The sequence below is a fragment of the Euleptes europaea genome, chromosome 2, assembly GCF_029931775.1.
Source record: "Euleptes europaea isolate rEulEur1 chromosome 2, rEulEur1.hap1, whole genome shotgun sequence".
Classification (NCBI taxonomy): Eukaryota; Metazoa; Chordata; class Lepidosauria; order Squamata; family Sphaerodactylidae; genus Euleptes; species Euleptes europaea.
Genome location: NC_079313.1, coordinates 120,324,687 through 120,346,494, shown reverse-complemented (window position 1 = coordinate 120,346,494; position 21,808 = coordinate 120,324,687). Strand labels below are relative to the sequence as shown.

The following is a 21,808-nucleotide window of genomic DNA, read 5'->3' as shown; positions in this document are numbered from 1 at the left end:
TAGAATCAGCATTGCATAGCATGCACAAAGATGCTCCCAATTCAACCTTATTGGCAACCGTTAGCATAACGAGGGACTACTTAGACCAGGGGTCCCCAGCGTGGTATCCGTGGGCACCATAGCACCCATGGACACCTTTTCTGGTGCCTACCAAGTGTTTTTAGGAAGTGGGTGGGGCCAGGTAGGGCTTTGGCCCAGCAAAGCTTCTGATTGACTATGGGAGATATGCAGATTTTTAAAAAAATGTTGCTTTGGCAGCCGTTGCCCCCACAGCACAAGCTCTGGTACTGAAGTTAAGCTGCGGCAATCATTTTGTGGTTGGATGTCCCTCCTGTGGCAGCCATTGTGTTGCTGCGGCCACCATGCCATGTCAGAATTCCAAATGGCTACAAGCTCAAAAAGGTTGGTGATCCCTGACTTAGACAAACACCAAAGGGTGGGATTTTATTAAAGCATAGCATTTATTTATGACTGATTGATATGATTCCTGACTGACCTAAGTGTTGATTTAAAACACTGCTTTCTGAGCAGAGCAATCTTGCAGCAGGGATGGGGTGGGGAAGTAGAACTCATTTGGGGTGTGTGAGACTGTGCGTGAGCAAAAAGCTGGTCAGGCCCTAACACAGCAAAGCAACCCGTCGAATGGTTGTGAGCGGGTTGACGAACAGCTCAGAGGATCATTGAAAAATCATTTCCCTGCTCATGATCAGCTAACAGGACATGAGCTGAACTGGTGGATATTCAGGCATTCCTGGTGCAGGTGCCCTTTCGGGCAGCCGGCATCAGCATGGAAGGTGGCAAAGGGTGTACGTTACTTGGAGCCAGAAAAAATCTTAAACCAGCCATGCTTTTCTCATCATCATTCTGCAGGGAGAAGAAAAATGTCACCCCTTTAACTTCGTCCTCCAGAGCCATGATTTGTTGTAGCATAAAACTTCACTGATGCTTACGCCACAATAACCCTGCTAATATTTACAGTGCTGCAAGACTCGTCCGTTTTGCTTCTGTACCATTCCTTGTGCCTTTTACATTCTAGTTTATTTATGTGTTTGTTTTATATCTCACCTTTCTGCCAAGGAGTTAAGGGCAGCATGGACGGACCTGGCAACCCTAGACACTGCTGGCATCCCCCCATTTGCCTCCATCCCCACAATACCCAGCTGATCAGTGGCAGAAAAGAGCCAGCATGGTGTAGTGGTTAAGAGCCATGGTTTGGAGCAGTGGACTCTGATCTGACGAACTGGGTTCGATTCTCCACTCCTCCACATGAGCGGTGGACTCTAATCTGGTGAACCAGGTTGGTTTCCCCACTCCTACACATAAGGCCAGCTGGGTGACCTTGGGCTAGTCACAGTTCTATTAAGAGCTCTCTCAGCCCTACCTATCTCACAAGGTGTCTGTTGTGGGAGGGGAAGGGAAGGTGATTGTAAGCCAGTTTGATTCTTCCTTAAGTGGGAGCGAAAGTCGGCATATAAAAAACTCTTCTTCATGAGTGTACCTGGGTGAGTTTAAGTATCTGCATAACAGAAAAATGGCTGTGTATGGTTTTGAACTACAGGCTTTTAAAAAGATGCTGACTAAGCAGAGAGGAAGGAAATACACTAATGGTTGAAAGGAACAGGGAAAAGTTGAAAGAAGCGTGAAAGCGTTAGCTCAAGGAAGAGACTAAAGGTTGCTGGAACATGATAGCTATTTTCAAATACATTTAAGGTGCTATTAGAAGAAAGAAGATGCAAAATCTACCCTTCTATGCCCACCAACAGTGGACTATTTGTTTACTTAGAAAATGTATATGCTGCCTATCCAGAGATCTGTTTGAGGTAGCTTACAACTAAAACAATAAAACACAACAATTACAACACAATCATTAAAATCAAAGCTACAAAAAATGAACTGATGCCACTAAAAACAAGTCAATGTCATTAAAATGACCCAGGGCATAACAGCAGCATAAAACACAAAGCATTAAAGCCGCTGAAGATGATGTAGATAAAATGAATCAGAAGCAGACCAGAAACAGACTCTAAAACACAGAATGGATAAAGCCCCTTAACTGAAAGCCTTGATAGAAAGGAATGTTTGAGCCTGGCGCCCAAAAGAAAGGGAGATGCCAGGCAGCCCTCAACAGGGAGGGCATTTTGAAGGGAGACAGGATGGGCAAGATTATAACATGATGGAATTATACAGCAGTAGAAAAGACTGTGACTTGTGTATTAGACAGACATTGCTAGAAGCATTTAAGAACCAACTAGGGAGTCAAATGCCCCAATTTTTTGCAGCTGCCCAATTCCTTAGCGGAGACATCGTCCATGTATTTTTGGAGCAGAGTTTTCAAGCATGGCTTAATATTTCTTTCAGATGGACAACAGATTTGGGAGATGGAAGCCACAGTGGATAAAGATAAGAGCCAACCTGTAAGTAGTCCTCGCTTCGTCCCCTCTCTTCTCCCCCACCCCCACCAATCCCAGACACACGGTTTTATTCTTTGCTCTGTTAGTCTCTTGCCATAGTCTCTTGACCCCAAAGGGGTCGCCATAAGTCAGCTGTGACTTCATGGCACTTTACACACACTTTACACATACTTTACTACACGCAGTAGGCAGACCTCTACAGGATACAATGGCAATCTAGGCAGGATTTGCTTGTACTGTAGTTAACTGAAATCAGTGACCATAAGAAGGCTTAACTGTACGTTGGACTGTGGCCCAAACATATGTCCCCTTGTTACATCTTGCCTGTAGGGTGCCAAAGGACCTTCCTAGTATAGGACAGCGCATCTTTTAGCATCCCTATTTAACATGGTTAGTATGGGTTCTGATCCAGCACTGTGTATTGGATGTTCATCATTGCTCATAGTAACTGAAAGTTTTCCCCTATTCTAGTGAACCTTTGCGGCCCAGTGTCTAGCATGGGTGCCCTTATCTTCTTCTGTCTTGCGGATTTACTCTTTGGCTGCTGTGCCATAAGTCTTCCATATATCTAGGTAAATAGAAACCATTAAGCAATGGTCAGAGATGAATGAGAATCTGCCAGGGAATATCTTCAGCCTACAAGAGGGTAGAGGGCAATTATCCCAGGGCAAAACTAATTTGCCATCACCAAGTGAAGCAAAACTGTCATGGTGAGAACAGTAGCCTGATTGCAAAACCACCTCTCTCTTATTAGCTAGTGGACAGCATTTGAGGAGCAGAATGCTGCTTTGCACTGTAGGCTACTGTTGTGTCCATGCCCAGTGGCATTAATCTGCGGTCATGTTCCTCTCCTAATCATCCATTAAAAAAAAATTGCCGTCAAGTCCCAACTGATTTATGGTGAACCCATAGAGCTTTCAAGGCAAGAAACGTTCAGAGGTGGTTTGCCATTGCCTGCCTCTGCGTCACGCCCCTGGTATTCCTTGGAGGTCTGCCATCCAAATACTTGCCAAGGCTGAGAGTGTGTGACTGGCCTAAGGTTACCCAGCAAGCTTCCATGGCAGAGTGGGATTCGAACCTGCGTTTCCCAGATCCTAGTCCAACACCTTAACCACTGCATCACGCTGACTCTCATTCCGTAAATAGCATGGTGCAAAAGGTGGAGCTGAGGAAAGCAAGTCCTTTCCACGATGCTGAGAAAATTCATGAGACTTGTTACCAAGATTTGGTGTGATAGTAGGAGTATGGACTTAACCCTGGTTTCCTCTGTGTTCTTTCTCAAGGTTATTGGGCTATTTTACTTGAATTCCTGAAGTGGGGTGGAAAGGGATACTGTTCTCTGCTTTCTTGGATGGCAGAAGGGCTCTTCTACATTACATACATGGCTGTACTGAGTATGGTGGTTATCTGAAGTCATAGATCTACCAGGAGAATAGATATAATTGCATGTTCTCAAGGCAGATCTTTGATATATTCAAACGGTCAAATGCTTTGCTGCCTACTTATCCAACTTTTTTGACAAGGGGAGATGAAGGAAGTATCAGAGTTTGATGGAATGGAGTATGTCTTTTTTTTTTTTTTAAAGTGCTGAGACAGATTATAAAATGCCCAGGCAAAAAGTCTTTTTCAAATTTTTGGCAAGATCAGCTACATTCCAACAATGAAGAGAGTACATTCCTGGTAGGCATTCCAAGAAGGATTCAACTAGAGGTCCTGATAAAAACTGAATGTCTTGTAATGACATGTTATCTCTTCTTCTCCCCTCTTCATGTTTTCAGAATATGCTTTTTGTAGAGATACCAGAGTATCGGAACAAGCACATTCATACCCCCATCAAAGTGAATTTCTACGTGATCAATGGGAAACGGAAAAAAAGCCAGCCGCAACATTTTACCTACCACCCAGGTAATTCTAGGGCATGCAACACTACGGCTCAGCTCAGACATCATGGAAACTATGTTAACTGTAAAATATTGTCGAAGGCTTTCACGGTCAGAGTTCATTGGTTCTTGTAGGGTATCCGGGCTGTGTATCCGTGGTCTTGGAATTTTCTTTCCTGACGTTTCGCCAGCAACTGTGGCAGGCATCTTCAGAGTAGTAACACTGAAGGACACTGAGAGACACTGTCCTTCAGTGTTACTACTCTGAAGATGCCTGCCACAGTTGCTGGCGAAACGTCAGGAAAGAAAATTCCAAGACCACGGTTACACAGCCCGGATAACCTACAAGAACCTATGTTAACTGTAATCGTCCAAAGACAGGCCACTCAGTTAACTATGGTTAGAGTATATCACATCAGCATACAGAGCCAGGTTTACTAACTACATTTAGAAGAAGAAGAAGTAGTAGTTACCATAAACAGGTCCGGGCCCTGGTACTGTTGAGCCAATAAACCACACGAAGGGGATGAAAGGAATAAAAATAAGGTGGTGCCCCTGCCAGTGTAAGGGGCTGTAGAAGAGAGAAGCACTACATGTTTTACAGTTGCATACAATATAAAGCACCTCCCATCCTTCTTCCGATATACATATTTGGAAATCAAGTTACTCATTGGTACATATACTCATTACTATTCAGGCATGCATACAGCTTACTATCTTATATAATTAAACTCCCACTGCAATTGCACAGCCATCCTTGGAGGAGGACCACTTTCTAACAAGAGGTGTGTTTTGGCAAATACTGCCACTGTATTCTGCATTGGTCACTTGGAATACTGTGTCCAGTTTTGGGCTCCACAATTTAAGAAGGATGTTGACAACTTGGAGCGTGTCCAGAGGAGGGCAACTAGAATGGTCAAAGGTCTGGAATCCATGCCCTATGAGGAGAGATTTAGGGAGTTGGGTTTGTTTAGTTTGGAGAAGAGAAGGTTGAGGGGAGACATGATAGCCATGTTTAAATATTTGAAGGGATGTCATGTTGATGAGGGAACTAGCTTGTTCTCTGTTGCTCCAGAGACTAGGACACGGAGTAATGGATTTAAACTGATAGAAAAGCGATTCCACCTAAACATTAGGAAGAACTTTCTGACGGTGAGGGCTGTTTGACAGTGGAATGTGCTGCCTTGGAGGGTGGTGGAGTCCCCGTCTTTGGAGGCCTTTAAGCAGAGGCTAGATGGCCATCTGTCAGGAGTGCTTTGATTGTGGGATCCTGAATAGTGGGGGGAAGGTTGGGGTCACTGGGGATGGGGGGGAGGTAGTTGTTAATTTCCTGCATTGTGCAGGGGGTTGGACTAGATGACCCTGGTGGTCCCTTCCAACTCTATGATTCTGTGATTCTACGTCACTAAGTAACTCCAGGTCACTTTCTACAAGGTCAACCTGAGCTTGATATGCTTAGCAATAAGCTCCTCAAAATCTTTTTTTGCATCTCTAATTATCTTCTTGCATTTCCTTTGTGCAAGTTTGTGTTTGCTTCTGTTCGCCTCATTTGGGCAAACCTTCCAGTCTCTGAAGGAAGACTTTTTTTCTCTAATTGCTTCCTTCACCTTACCCATTAGCCATGGTGGTGGCCTCTTGGCCTTATTACTACCTTTCCTGACCTGCGGTATACAACGTAGCTGAGCCTCTAGTAATGTGGACTTGAGTAACCCCCAAGCCTTTTCAAGAGATTTAACCCTCCTAACTGTTCCTTTCAACTTCCTCTTTACCAGTTTTCTCATTTTAGAGAAGTTCCCTCTTTTAAAGTCAAAGGTAATTGTGTGAGATTTCCCAGTCACTTTCCCACTTACATATAAATTAAATTTGATGCCATTGTGATCACTATTGCCAACTGGCTCAACTATATCCACATCCTGCACTAAGTCACTGGCAGCACCACAGAGTATTAAATCCAGGATCGCCTCCTCTGGTTGGGTCTATGACCAACTGTTCGAGGGCACAGTCATTTAGGATGTCTAAAAGTTTATCTCTTTGGCTTGACTGGAGCATATATTTATCCAGTCAATATGAGGGAAGTTGAAGTCTCCCATTATTACTACTTCATTACCTTTACATACTTCCCTAATTTCATTCTCCATCTCAAGATTACCCTGAGCCATTTGGTCAGGGGGCCGATAGAACGTCCCCAGTACTAAATCTCCTTTGGGGCCCGGAATTGTCACCCATAAGGATTCTGTGATCGAGTCTACCCTTTTTATGTTCTCTAGCTTATTAGACACTATACCTTCCTTGATATACATAGCAACACCCCCTCCAATATTCCCTTCCTTGTCATTTCTATACATTTCTATCCAGTTTGTAACCAGGGATGACCGAATGCCACTGGTTCTCTCCCCTCCAGCAGGTTTCTGTAATGCTCACTATATCTATGTTTTCCCTTAAAACCATGCACACTAATTCCCCCATTTTTGTTTGGAGGCTTCTAGCATTAGCATAGAAACACCTCCACACTGTTTCTCTCTTTCGACTTGCCTGGCATGTGCCTTTGGGCATCTTTAAGTGGCTATCCCTCATTTTTTCCCATTCCCTTTCATGTCTAAGTAATTCCTATGTGGGCAATCTGAAACAATTTTCCCTTTGTCCATGTGCACTGAGTTTGCCTGAACCGGATGCTTCTCAGCGCCTGTCGGCTTTCCCCCCAGGTTCAGTTTAAAAGCTGCTCTGCCACCTTTTTTATATTACGCGCCAGCAGTCTGGTTCCATCCTGGTTCAAGTGGAGCCCATCCCTTTTATATAGGCCCGGCTTGTCCCAAAATGTTGCCCAGTTCCTTACAAATCTAAAGCCTTCTTCCCTGCACCACCGTCTCATCCACACATTGAGACTCACCAACTGGGCCTGCCTAGCTGGTCCTGCACGTGGAACAGGTAGCATTTCTGAGAAAGCTACCTTGGAGGTCCTGGCTTTTAGTCTCCTGCCATTTGAGCCAAGGTCTTCCAGGCTCATGTTCAGTTTTGATGCTGCTCAGCCACACTTGTGGGGCTCTGGATGGATTCGCAAGAAGTACAACTGGAAGATGTAGTATGATGGACTATACTCTGAGTATACCAACGGAGTGTACTCAGACACGTGTACGCACTCACGAGGACTGCTTCCGGCACCTCCATTCTCTGAGCCAATTTGGGCAAATCATGTTTGATTCTCAGGAAGTGGTTTTGCTGCACTAGTTTTGCTCATTTTTTCCTGTTCTCTTGGGGCTGGTTGATCCACACAGGGTATAACTTGAAGCCTCTCTGTTTGGTTACTGTACACGGGGGCCTGGTTCATACACAGATGCTCATCAGCTCATTACTTTCTTTCTTCCCTCCTTTGCTCCTATGACCCATAGGTCCTGAGCAGTTATTTCTTAGAGGAAAATATGATGGAGAGCTATTTGGCCACGGCCAGTGTTATATTTGCATCTCTATCCATCAGCAAAAAGGGGACTATTTTGTCTCTTGTTATGGGGTCAGGAATTCTCGCCAATATGGGGGATCAGCTGATTACATTGTAATAACCCCACAGGGAGAAATTTTGCCATTGCCTCGAACGCAGAGCTTTGCAAATGAAATCAGCCACTTGGCCTGTATGGTGATTAACGGTGCAGTCCTAAACAGAATTATACCTTTGGCACCAATGAGCTTAGAAGAGTGTAACTCTGTTTAGGATTGTCCTATAAATGCAGGGAAATGAAGTGTGTATATATTTATATCCCTTCATGTCTCCCCTCAGTAGTGGCTGAATGTGTGAAGCAGTTCTATTGAAAATGTTGGATCTGATGTGATCTAAACGTTCTAAGGTCTAAGATTGCAGGAAAAAGCCATACCATTCATTATTCTGTTTATTTACAATCATAATCTGCTTCTCTGGAAAGGTTCAAGTATAAATATTATCACAGCAGAAGTAAGAATTTACAACAATGCATAAATAACATACCGGTATTGTTAAACAATTTTTAAGAAGCTCATCTATAAGCAGTAAGAACAACCCAATCAATATATGTGTTAAAACTGGCACTCAATAAAAACCAGTTGCATAAAATTATCAGTGTAGAGCCAACGTGGTGTAGTGGTTAGGAGCGGTGGATTCTAATCTGGTGAACCGGGTTGGTTTCCCACTCCTACACATGAAGCCTGCTGGGTGACCTTGGGCCAGTCACAGTTCTCTCTGAACTCTCTCAGCCCCACCTCCCTCACAAGGTGTCTGTTGTGAGGAGAGGAAGGGAAGGTGATTGTAAGCCGGTTTGATTCTCCTTAAAAGGTAGAGAAAATTGGCATATAAAAACCAACTTCAACATAAAAGCAGGCCACAAAAGCATCAGAGATGGTAAATCTAGCCAGTTCATTTGCTCGTAGTGTCAGTTTCTCCCTGCTCCCCTTCACTGTTTCATAGCTGCTCATTCAGAATCGTGTCCTTTGTACACTCCCTTCCAGTGCCTTCAATCAAAACAGAGCCCATTGACAACTACGATCCTGCTTTAATCTGCAATACAGTACACAGTGGTCTGGGCACAGTGACACAGCCTTATTATTCTCACCATACAATGGTCACCGACTCTCCTTCCTGTCTTGTGGCCACGATGGCTTCCTGCCAGCAGCTGCGTTCAAGTCTGTCTTCCCCTGAATCTCGATATCCTCAGCAAGCCCCAGGGGCTGTAATATACCAAAGAAGCAAGAGTCTCAGCCCTAGCCACCTGGGCTACCAGCAATCCAGTTTGATGGCTGCACAGGTTTCCATTCCAGATGTGCACAGGTCAGTGCTGGTGCACACCGGCTCCCCCAGCCAGAGCTCTGCGGGGCTCCACCATTCTCCAGCCAATCAACAGTCTTCCCCTGTGATTCACTGTCCTCCGTCAACCAATCAACAGCCCAGGTGTGAAAGCCATCAAGAGTTTCAGCACATCATGTGCAGCGAAAATTTCACGGCCGGCAGCATGAGACCTGGCCAGCCTCAGGTCAGCCAAGCACAAAGGTTAAGTCCAAGCTCGTACCCTACCGTGATTCAGCAGCAGAGGACGGCAAAGAACGGGCCGCCAGTAAGTGACCAGAAGGAAGTATTGCCAACTGGGGTGACTATTAAGCAGGAACAGAACCTTGACCAAGCCTACTTGGATGATGGTAAGCAAAACCTCTTTTTGTATCCCGCTCACCCAGTCAGTTAGAAACCAGAGTGGCTATGTTTGCATGACATGCAAATCCATCATCAGGAAAACACTTTTCATATGTGTGGGGGTTCTTTTTCTTTTGCAACATGCTTTGGTCACTCCATTTTTGGAGTTATTACTGTGCTTTTAATATCTTGGGGGGCACACAATTTGTTTTTATTCTCTAGACAATGCCTATCTTTATATTCAGTCTTCAAATTTGGGGAGATTTTTGAAGTTGTTACAAACAAAGGTGCAAGATTGAAAATAAAACAAAGGAACAGACACAAAGGCCATTGTAAACAACTCGGAGAATAGGTACAGATGTTGCTTTTGTAAAGTGCTTTTGTGATGTGTGGTACTGAGCAAGCTATAAAACTTCTTCTCTCTAAACATTTTATGAAGGATGCAGTAGGCCTGCAGGCCAAACTCTTGCAGATGTTGGTTGCCATATTAATTAATGAAAGCATCATTTTGTTGTTGTTAATGCAAATGTTTTAGCTTTTGAAGCTGATAGAAGAACAAGAATGAGTCTTGGTTTGGGCACTTCTCATTTCTCTTGAGGGATGGGGTCTCAGTTCAATGTATGAAATACATTTGAATTTTGCAGCAATAGAATAGGGTTGCCAGCCATAGCTTATAGTGTGGTGGGAGAATTTGGGGGGTGGGGATAACTTATTCGACATGGTGCTGATACATGACATCACTTCCAGCACAAAGCTGGAAGTGAGATCATTGTGTCGAGGCGAGCCTCTAGGATTCATCCAAAACTCTATGGTTTAACTATTGTGGGTGTCGCCTTGGGATGTTTGTGCATACACCTGTGTAGTCCTTGTCTGGCAACCGATTGGTGTTTGGGGGGCAGGGGCATGATAGGGCACAGCAGTGCATGCACCATGATGTCACTTCCTGGAAAACTCAGAACTAACATTATGTAACTATAGGAGTCACCAGATTCCTAGAGTTATCTGGCTAGTATTAGCATGAAATGGTTTCTCCTTGAGGGGGAAGAAAGAAGAAACAAACTAAAACACATACCAGAGATACAGACCAGGGAGTGAAATGGTGATAACATTCCTAGCTAAGCCTTTCCAAGAATTTTTTTAAATAAATTGGTATTGCAAACAACGATCCCATTTATTCTAAGTCACTTCATCTCTCTGCCCCTTCTCCTTACAGTGAAACTTTGGCCTTTCTCTTCCTTTTTTCTCAGTTCAGTTTTTGGACAGCCGTGATTTCCTTATGCACTTCTTACTGTTTCCACTCTTTTAGTTATGTGACAAAACGTTGGTCTGTGTTTCAAGGCAGATTTCCGGTTTCACTTCTGCCACAGTTATCCTGAGAGAACCTCTGACAAGCAAGCTGGCCGAGGGTTCCTCATTCTATGGAATTGGGCATCAGGCATATTTCTCTTGCAGAGACTTGTCCTGGAGGTTTGAAATTGTTCGTCAGTCAGGCTGCGTATAGGGAAATGCTGAGAGAGACACCATACATGATGCAGTTCCTATATGGCCCATCCATATAGGAAACAGTGTAAAAAGTGTGCGCAGATTCTTTCAAATTGTCAATGTGATTTACAGAATATTTTTAATTCATTAGAAATGCCACTAAAAAACCCTCAAATCATATGAATCAATTCTTCAGCGATAAATGCAGGTGAAAGGTATAGGTCTAGGTCCCCTGTGCAAGCACCAGGTCATTCTTGACCCAGGGGGATGACGTCACATCCCGACGTTTCCTAGGCAGACTTTGTTTACAGGGTGGTTTGCCAGTGCCTTCCCCAGTCATCTTCCCTTTACCCCCAGCAAGGTGGGTCCTCATTTTACCGACCTCGGAAGGATGGAAGGCTGAGTCAACCCTGAGCCGGCTACCTGAAACCGTCTTCCGTCAGGATTGAACTCAGGTCGTGAGCAGAGCTTGGGCTGCAGTACTGCAGCTTAACACTCTGCGCCACGGGGCTCTAAATAAATGCAGGACACCCAGCTAATTCCCTGAAAATTAAAACCCTTAACAATGAAAAGCCTTGGAGCATAAAAAGGTTTGCCATGATAATTATAATGACACATGGATGTTATTTGCTGGGCTTCCCTAAAAAAGCTGTTCCAAAATCATGGCAAAATAGAACAGAAGTCCAGTGGCACCTTTAATCAAAAGAAAAAATCATTGTGCCATCACTGAGGGAGACCCAGAACTTCTCTAGTTTTTAGTGTTCTTAAAGACAGCATTTCAGCCAGACCAACCCTGGCTGGATTTGGAGAATGGGAATAGTACTTACATGTTCAGTTCTTACTTGCCTCTTTTCAGCATGGGAGTTCTGTCTACCAAGTGGATGTAGAAGCAGATGTGCTTCTCCATTGCAATGCTTACGGACGAGTATTCAGAACTTAATGGAGGAAATAGTGGAACCCTCCAGGCTCCCTAACTGCACAAAAACATGCAGAACTAGAACTGGATCAAGATTTTTGTCAAAAAGCTATGGGAAGCCATAAGTGGTTCCTGCTTCCAAACACGTCATGTGTCCCTGCCATAAAGGAAGTTCTTTCCAAGCAAGAAATGTGCTAACAGGTGCATTGGCCCTAACAGCCCTCTATCTAGGGTAACCAGGCTGATCCCGGCAACCGGCAGGAGGGTGGAGGTGGGAATATGGTGTGGGGATGCAGCATTGCGAGCACAATTGCCTGGCGAAACAGAGAGCAGCTATATTTGAAGTGCCGAAAGAAAAACAGCGCTAGGAAGAGTGTGTTCATTAATGAGAGGAAGGGATATATTTTCAGCCCAATTAATGACTCGGTTATTGAGGGTATCTCTCTCAAAGCTCACTTCACAAATACATACTTTCGAATGTTTTCTTTCAAGTGCTAGGTATTTTAATAACAGAGCAAATCAGATTTTATAGGTCACCTTATTTTCAAATACGGTGTTCATTAAATGTGTGAAATTCAACATTAGCAGCAGGGTATGGCCAGTGGCCACATAATAAATAGCAAATTGTGCTCATGGTTAAGGTTGGATTCTGACTCCTCTTGCCATGACTTTAAAGTGACAGATTCTTTATTTGGGGGGAGGGGCACTCACCATTAATGATGTCACTTCCGGGTACAACCCTGAAGTGACAATGGGTGGCTCTAGGAATCACCACAAATTCTGTGGTTTTACCACCATTGCTTCCAGGTTGTAGCTAAGAACAATGTCACCACACTCACAATGCTGTGATGGTTGTTTTTTGTTTGTTTTCTATTTTTTCATTTTCATTTTTAATTTCCTCTTACTTGTTCCTGTTGATGTGAATGTGAAGAGTGTTAGAAAGTTGCTCCAAAGCCCAAGTAAACTGAAGGCTGTTCTGGGACCATAATAGGCCTGGTTCATACATGCTGGAATCCCCTGACAAGTTCAGTGGCCAATGCTTAAAGGTTCCTAGATGAACAAGGCTATTACTCAGTATATGTCATGTTTTCAAACCTTGGGTTGAATCCGACAATCCACTGGTGCAAGGAGCAGGATATGCACTGCTTTCCCCTCTTCAAGCAGCCATTTATGACCCCAGAAAGTTGATTCCTGAGGTTGCAGGATCCATATGGAGTAATAGGAGGGCTGCCACAGACCCAGGTCCAGTGGGGGACATCCTGGTGATGCTCCCCATCCCCTGCCCTTGCTCAGTGGAGTGGCAGGGGGGGAAATGTCATCCATCGATGCCTGGGCTTCACTTCTCATTTCAGAACAGGAAATGACATTGTGACATAAAGATCTTGAAATTCCTAGCACTTCATGACATCATTTCCTATTCCAAAAGAGGAAGTGATGTCCCTGAAGCCTCCCCCCACCCCAGTGCTCCTGGAGATTATCAGTCAACCCTAAGCAACCCTAAGTAATAGCCATGTGGGTTGGTGAACTACAGTGGGGAGGACGAAGGAGGTAGAATCATTCCCTACCGCCTCATCTGTTGTCAGAGCTCGGTTGACAGAAGAGGCAGCTCCACTGATGGAAGAGGCAGGAAGGATGATTTTGCCCCCTTTTTTCTCCTTCACTACAGACCACCAATCTGTGTGGCTGTTACTCCATGCAGTTCCCATGAGTCAACTTTTCTGGGGTCAGAAATGGCTGCTGGAGTAAAGGAGGAAATGGAAAGATCCGTGACAGTCAGTGCCTTTACTTCAAGGGGTAAAACAAGGGTTGAATCCAGTGATGGATCATTGGATTCAACCCTTGTTTTAGCCCTTCAAGTATCCCATGGACTCCTCTTCCCTTTTTGTGCAGGGATTTCCTCCTTCCCTTCCAGGCTTGCAGAATCAGATATTGCCTTGAAACTATTGCTTTAAGTTATGTTTTTAAGCAATGTCTGGTTAGCAGTAACACTAGTTTCCCCAGTTTGGATGCCACAGAAAAATTATGGTGTGGACAAACCATGGAAATGAAGAGAGAATCCACCCATAAGAGGAGCGGTGCAACCCTGTGGATTGCTAATGGTGACCAAATCATGGTTTTGGTTCTTTGTATGAACCAAATGTTTAAGAAACATCCCTGAATGCAGAAAATTGAAAAACTGGTGGGAAGAATGTGAGTACTCTATGGGTGATGCCTCTTCTGATCCATCTTCAACTGTCCTGGATCCCTGACACGATCCCTGACACGAGACACATAATGTGATATGAAACGGCACTTGCATTGTCTGATTTCCAGTTCCCCAAAACTTGTTCACTTGCTCTTCTGCTGCCATTTCTATTTAGTTTCTTTCTCTTTTTTTTCCTGCCTGGCAAGCTTTGATGAGAGGACAGGAAATGTGAAGTTTTCTTAATGCTTTCCCTTGTGCTTTCAGGGCGAATGAGTTTGTACGCTTTTAAGGTCTGTGGTTTGATTAGAGAAACGATAAGTTATAATTAGAACTACTTTTCATAGCAGGCGCAGCCATTTTATTTTATTATTATTATTATTTTGCAATCGCCCTGGGGTGGAGAGTTGAGAACTTTCTTTGAATAATTTAGCTTGCAGGCCAAAGTTGATCTAAACATTTATAGTTCTGTTCATGGTTATGTTCGTTGGAATGAATTCAGAGGCGGGCCGTGAAGATAGTCTGGAAAATAAGTCCTATGAGGAAAGGTTGAAGGAACTGTATGTTTAGCTAGAGAAGGGAAGCTGAGAAGAGACATGGTTGTACTCTCCCAATACTGGAAGGGCTATCACACAAAGGAGAGCGAAAACGTGTTCTGTGTTGCTCCAGGGGTGCAGACTAGGTCTAAAGGGCTTCAGTTACAAGAGGGAAGATTTCAGTTGATTCAGGATGAGACAGAAATTTCCGAGTAGGAACTGTGGTTTGACAATTAAGCCAGTTACCGGTGGTGGGACAATCCTTCACTGAAGGTCTTGAAGCGGCCCCAACCACAGGGCGTTCCAGGCAAGAAATAAGCAGAGGTGGTTTGCCGTTGCTTTCCTCTGGATAGCAACCTTGGTCTCACATCTGAGTACTAACTGTAGCTGACCCTACTTATCTTCCAAGTCCTGAAAAATCCAGGCTAAGCTAGGCTGTTCAGGCTGTTGCAGGAAAACTCTAGCCTTCCAAGTTCCACATTGTGGACTATACGGCCCCTCCTAACTCTATGATTCTATGCATCATCTCATGAATTATCTTTGGGATCTCTCAATATACATGCATATATACTGTATCATGCTGAATCCCTGTTGGTCTACATAGTCTAGTGACCCGCATTGCTTCTCTTTGATCTCAGGCAGAGGTCCTTCCTAGCCTACTATTGGCAAGTGTTTTAGGTGAAGATGCTGATTTTGGTGCATGCAAAACATGTGCTCCACCACTGGAGAACACCAGCGATATGCTTTTTAACAATCTATTTCATTATGTAGGATACATGTTCCTTTCTATTTTCACTGGTTCTTTCCCTTCTGATGGTCTCTATAATTCTATCTACAAGCCGCTTTAAGCATTTTCCTAGCCGCTGTTTCATCAGAAGTTGTATGGAGGCTTGAATAGCTGTTTTGTAAAATGCACAAAGATCCTTGGATAAAAGGTACCAGACACTTGGTTGGATGCCAGGTGCTTTCATTATAAAGGTTTTTTTTTTTTCAATGTAAAAAACACCCGAACCTTTAGTCCTCATCTATTGCCTCTTTCAAAACTGCTCCTCCAGCACTATTCCCAAATGGCCCGCCCTGTCATCTGACAACATGCAAGCCACAAATGAAAGCGATAAATCCAAACTCGGCACTGGAGGAAGGAAGAAAATGAATTGAATTATTTTTTGTAAAAAAAAAAAAATAGTAGTTCTACTGGCGCTTCTTTGTTCTTGACTTCAGGAATCCTTTAATTGGTACAGTACAATGTCCGCAGGCAAGTTTTGCCATAAAGCGTTTCCTGTTGAGATGAACATACAAAATCTATTAAGAGAGCGAGATCCACCACAGAATGGAACTCAAGAGCCTCGCTCAGAGTACAAATCTGCAATTTGTGCTTGCACCCCTCACGTACAGGCAATGTCAAGCAGTGAGCTAACCCTGGGGGGAAATCCCAGTCTGTTTGGAGAAAAAGAAAGTGTCCTTTTGAGATGATGCCTTAGTGTTGTTAAACCAAACTGCAATGCCCTTTGCTTGATTTGGGGATCCCTTGGGCAAGGTACCCTTGGGGACCTCTTTAGCCTAGAAGTGGTGGAGCCTATGAATCAGGAAGTCTCTCACATGGTATATGACCTTTTCAGGGGTGCTCTATTGAAAGTGGTGGGCCTCTTGGGCCAATGGGCTGTTTGCTAATCTTTGAGCAGCTTTGCCATTCTCTTAGGCCATTTATGCATAGCAGTTTCCTCGCGGTCGCCCCGTCAACTACTTCGGGGCTTTGCTTTGGTTACGCATGCATTTTCCAACCGTCAGAGGTCGCCTCACTCTCCCCTCACATTTTCGCTGCGTTTTCAGGATGCTGGCTAAACACAAATCCAGAAAACGTGGGCAAAACGCGCAGAAATGCACGGTGACCTCTGCTGGTCGAAAAATGCAAGCATAATAAAAGCAAAGCCCCGAAGTAGTCGGGGGGAAGGTGACCGCGAGGAAACAGCCATGCATAAATGGCCTTAGAGTTGCCATTTGCTGAATAGCAGTGGGTCATCTCCTCTCCCCCACCCCACGGCAGGGGGGAAATGGGGGGGGATCAATGGTGACATTCTAGGAATTCTTACATTGCCCCCAAGAAGTGATGTCATGATGAGTGACAACCCCCCTGGAAGTGATGTCACTTCCGTATGACACTCTAGAAATATTCCAGACATTATGGTAAAAACCACAGAGACTGGGGAAATTCCTAGAGGGGCACAGAGGAAATGATGATACTCCTCAAAGTCCACCTTCTCTAGGTACTGCCCCAAATATCTCCTGGCATTTGCCACAGCGGGGCTGGCAACCCTAACTTCTCTCAACATCTGAAGCGTCATTTAATGAGTCAAACCATTTGTCCTTCCTGCTCAGTATTTTTTACCCTGCTGGTGGCAGCTCTCCCAAGATTTGGGCTGATAGGTCTTTTCTGACACTTACTACTTGAGATCTTTTTAACCAGGAATTAAAGACAGGTTCTTCCATGTGCGAAGCATGTTTTCTGCCACGGTGTTTATAGCAGGTGCCAGGTTTGCGTGAATGGAAGTCAGAGTTGTCTCAAGAGAAATGAGGTTTGCAGCACAAATCGCAGCAGCCACAATTTTGCTCATCCTGTAGCAACTCCCTGCTGCAGGTGAAATGCTCAGCTTGCCATGGGCTGGAGCTGCTAAACACTCACTGTGGTTGAGGTGCGCACTGGAAATGACTCAGACAAAATTTTCACAGTGAAGCACAGGCAGAGGAAAATACCAGCCACAAATGTCTGTAACTCCTTCCCCCACGGTGCAGATTTTAAACCCATGCCTTCTTTTCTATTCTTGGCAATTTTTAAAAATTGCTGATTGAGAGAATTTAGCCATTTCTTTCCCAGCTGTGCCTTGTGCCACAGGTGGGAGAGGAGCAAACTCCATAACGTGACCAGATGGAAAGGAGAAACAGAAGGGGTTTCTGGGTGTGTAGAAGAGGGGATTGCAGCAGGCTGTCATGTTGGGGTGAGGGGAAAATGCTGCCCCTGAGTAATCCCTAGTGCTGTGCAGCCATTTGAGGACCATTTGAGCCGGCTACCTGAAGCCAACTTCCGTCGGGATCGAACTCAGGTCGTGAGCAGAGTTTGGACTGCAGTACTGCCGCTTTACCACTCTGCGCCATGGGGCTCTTCCCCTGTAGTCTAGTACGCATCCTAATAATATAAGTGTCATAATGCACAGTAGAAAAATACATAAAAGCCCTTCTAGTATAATGAAACTTCTTGTAAACTTATTTATTCCTTATATACTAGAACATGGCTCCCATGTCCACCTTCTGTTACATGCTGGGCTTCTAAGGATGTGTATACATCAAACAGTGTATTAGGTCAAATGGCCTAATTTTATTTATTTTACTTCATATATACCCTGCCTTTGTCCTACACTATAACCACACTGGCTCTCATTGTATTCTATGGTGAATTTCTGCTGGCAGAAAAATTCTTCTACTGTTTGGGGGTGGGGGGTATTGACTATCCCCTTGCCTGTCAGACCTCTCACATTATGATCAGTGCCGTTCCTGGGAATTCTCTAAGAGGCAACATATTGGGGGAGGGGGCACGGTGGGCTAAAGTGGCAGGTGGAGGTAGAAATGTCCTGTTCTACAAATACCACTCTGCTTGCAGTTCTTATTGGCTACACTCCTTTGACACTTGGAAAGCATGTGTTGGTATGCCCATTTTACAGATGGCATACTGAGGCCAAAAGAACGTGACATGGCCAGGCCCACGGTAATGCAAGTGGAGAAACAGAGAAATGGCCCCACCTCACTCCCCTTGTACCCCTTCTATGACTGGCTCCTGCCAGCTCAGGAAGACACACTGGTTCTGCTGTCCATCAACATGTGGGCCCAACTAAACATTAGTATTTTTTTCAAAGTTGGGTCTGGGTTCCCTGGACCCTACTCAGGTTCCCCTCAAGCACACAGCAGCTGAGGGAAATAGCTTCTAAAAAAGGAGAGCTCAAAAGGGCTCGAAACGCTACCGTAGGGGGAGAGAAAGGCTCCTGCCTTTCCCCCCAAGCCATTTTCCCATGCGAAAACTGCACTGGGAGGAGTTATTTCCCTGTTGGAGCATCTCTTTAAAAAAAAACACTAGCATGTAGTTTGGCCCTATCAAATGGGTTAATAGGCAGAGGGTGATTTCCCTCCTTCAGTCCACCTCCAAAACACTGGAGTTACTGGACCTCGGGCACTTGTTCCTTTTATGCACATGCAGGAAACAAAGGTGTTCACAGACTCTTCCCTCAGGGAAAAACAGAAGGCTTTCTTGGGAGAGAAGCCTCATGGCTTGAGGGGAAGGGAGGAAGAGGTTTCTGTGAGGAGAGAGAGACAATGAGAATGCAAAGCAGTCCAAAACAACAAGCAAAGCACAGGGCTAAGTCTGCTGTCTCTAGCCAGCTGCACTCATCTTGGCTCAAATGAATGAGCCTCATCCTGCTGAACACTCCCTTCTCCCTCTGCGTGCTCCACAGGAAAATGTGTTTTAAAGGAGCTGATCTTGTGTATGTCCCTCACCATGAGATTCTGATGGGCAGTTGCCCATTTTTCACCAGAGGGGAAATAGCCAATTGTGGGTAATCAATGCGGGGAGACTTCACACCTCCTATGGGCTAAGAACATCAGTCTGCATTAGCTGGGTGTTCGTTCCTGGGCCCAAGGAGACTGGCAGAATGAGTTAAGCATCTCCCGGGAGCCTAGGGTTGACAACCTCCAGGTAGTAGCTGGAGATCTCCCGCTGTTATGACTGATCTCCAGCCGATAGACAGCAGTTCACCTGGAGAAAATGGCTGCTTTGGCAATTGGACTGTATGGCATTGAAGTCCCTCCCCTCTCCAAACCCCCCCTCCTCAGCCCCCCCCCCCCAAATCTCCAGGTATTTCCCAACCAAGAGCTGACAACCCTACAGGAGCCTTTTCCAAGGGCATACCATTTAGGGAAAATAAGCAAAACTGTTAGGCAGAATTACTGGGAAGTATCATGGGAGCATCATGACAGCCACTTGGTGAGTCCATAGCAGAGCTGGGACTTCAACTCAGCCTCTCCCAGAAACAGGTCCAGCTCTTTATCCTTTGGACCGTGCCCGTTCCAAAGCAACTCATAGTTACCAGCACTAAGAAGTTGGTTTCCCAGATGACACAAACCACTTTCCGTGATTATTTTGAAATACGGTAAGAGTTGCCTAAAAGAGGGATGTGGCTGGGAACTCAACCACAATAAAGCTTATTCCCAGACTTGCTGTGTTCTTGCTTCACCATCACGGCATGCCATAAAGGGTCTGAATAAGAACACATTGCCATGCGTTGCTAAGTAGGCTATAAGAACAGCATTCAGGAGAAGGTACTGACCAAAACAAGAGATCCATTTGGTTGGCTTTCCAAAAGGAAGTATTAAATCACAGTAGTTTTCTGGTGGGTTTTAGGTTTTGTAGCGCCCGATGGATGTTAACACACCATGCTATTAATTCTGTAGTACAAAAGTGAAAAGCACCGATATGAGTAAAAAAAAGGTAAAGGTCCCCTGTGCAAGCACCAGGTCATTCCTGACCGATGGGGTGATGTCATATCACGACATTTACTAGGCAGATTTTGTTTATGGGGTGGTTTGCCAGTGCCTTCCCCAGTCATCTTCCCTTTACCCCCTGCAAGCTGGGTCCTCATTTTACCGACCTCGGAAGGATGGAAGGCTGAGTCAACCTTGAGCCGGCAACCTGGAACCAACTTCCATCAGGGTCGAACTCTGGTCGTGAGCAGAGCTTGGACTGCACTACTGCAGCTTACCACTCTGCGCCACAGGGCTCTTACCGATATGAGTAACAGCAGCTAAAAGATTGGGTTGGGCCTACTAGCCAGCCTTTTTACTCAACCCTGCCCAATTCTCCTCCTGACTATAGCCACGTCCCACATGGCATTTATCCGTGCAGGTCTCCATGAGCCCCTTTTTGATGGTCAGAAGGGACCCTCGCCTCCTTTCTCCACCAGCAGAAAACCTGATTGGATCCCGCCCACTGATTACATTTCTGTCCTACCATTTTGTTACAATGGAATTCAAGGCAATCTACAAAGAGTTGTCGGGAGCTCTCCCCTTCAAGCAGTGACTCATACCATAATTCATGCCTTCAACTCTGTGTCAGGTGGCACTGAACCATATCCTTGAACAGTTGCCCCCAGGTCTCGATCAATGTCGCTAGATACTGCATGTTAATATGTAGGGCTCGGAAATTACAGCTGTAATTTTTAATTTTAATTAATTAATTTATTTTAATAATGGTCATACTCTTTTTTGATAATGCTCTTATGGTTTGTTTTCAAATTTGCCTTGACTTTCTTAGTAAGGCCGACAATATCTATTCTTGTATTTTTATAATGCTGGTCAAATGACCGTAATAAATTGAATTGAATTGAACAGTAGGGTTGCCAACTGCCAGGTAGTAGCTGGAGATCTCCTGCTAATTCAACTGATCTCCAGCCGATAGAGATCAGATCACCTGGAGGAAAATGGCCGCTTTGTGCCCCCCACACCTCCCTGCCCACCTGCCTGTATTCTCCTCCCCCACTACCTAGCCATCCATCCTTCCCCCTACCACTTCCTCATTTTCCAGTCCTCCTAGTGCTCGCCCACCCTTCCCTGACGGAGTTGGGCACTGCATGCAGCTTGGAGTGTGGGTGGTGGAAGGGCTCACAACAAGCAGATGGACAGCGGGGGAGTTGAGTGGGTTGGTGGGGGTGGCAGTGGGCCCCGCCAGAAGACCTGGGCCTTGGCAGCTACCCCACCTCAGCTTTTGTTTTTCTGGCAGGCCCTACAGAAATTTAGTAGATGAGAGCCAGCGTGGTTTAGTGGTTAAGAGTGGCAGACTCTAATCTGGAGAACCGGTTTGATTCCCCACTCCTCCACACGAACCCTTCTGGGCGTCCTTGGGCTAGTCACAGTTTTCTAAGAACTCTCTCATTCCCACCTACCTCACAAGGTGCCTGTTGTGTGGTGAGGAAGGAAAAGCAATTTTAAGCTGCTTTGAGACTCCTCATGGTAGAGAAAAGCGGGGTATAAAAACCAACACCTCCTCTCCTCCTCCATAAAAATACTGGTGGTAAGGAATTTACCTTCTAAATTTCAGTGTCCAAAAGATATTAATAAAAAATGGCTGCTTTGCCCTGCCTTCAGCTCCTGCAGTGAGTCACACCACCAGAGGGACTCAGATCCCTGAGGGTCAGCTGGCAAACGTGCACATGCG

At 45.1% G+C, this 21,808-nt stretch overlaps 1 protein-coding gene across 1 annotated transcript in view; it reads left to right on the top strand.

Moving 5' to 3' along the window:
• Positions 1-21,808, top strand: part of NFATC2 (nuclear factor of activated T cells 2) — a 157,492-nt gene that overhangs the window by 97,168 nt on the left and 38,516 nt on the right. The window contains exons 7-9 of the mRNA XM_056844560.1: positions 2,359-2,414; positions 4,190-4,316; positions 8,762-9,445. Coding sequence (XP_056700538.1) covers positions 2,359-2,414; positions 4,190-4,316; positions 8,762-9,445 — 867 coding nt within the window. The remainder of the gene's footprint in view (positions 1-2,358; positions 2,415-4,189; positions 4,317-8,761; positions 9,446-21,808) is intronic.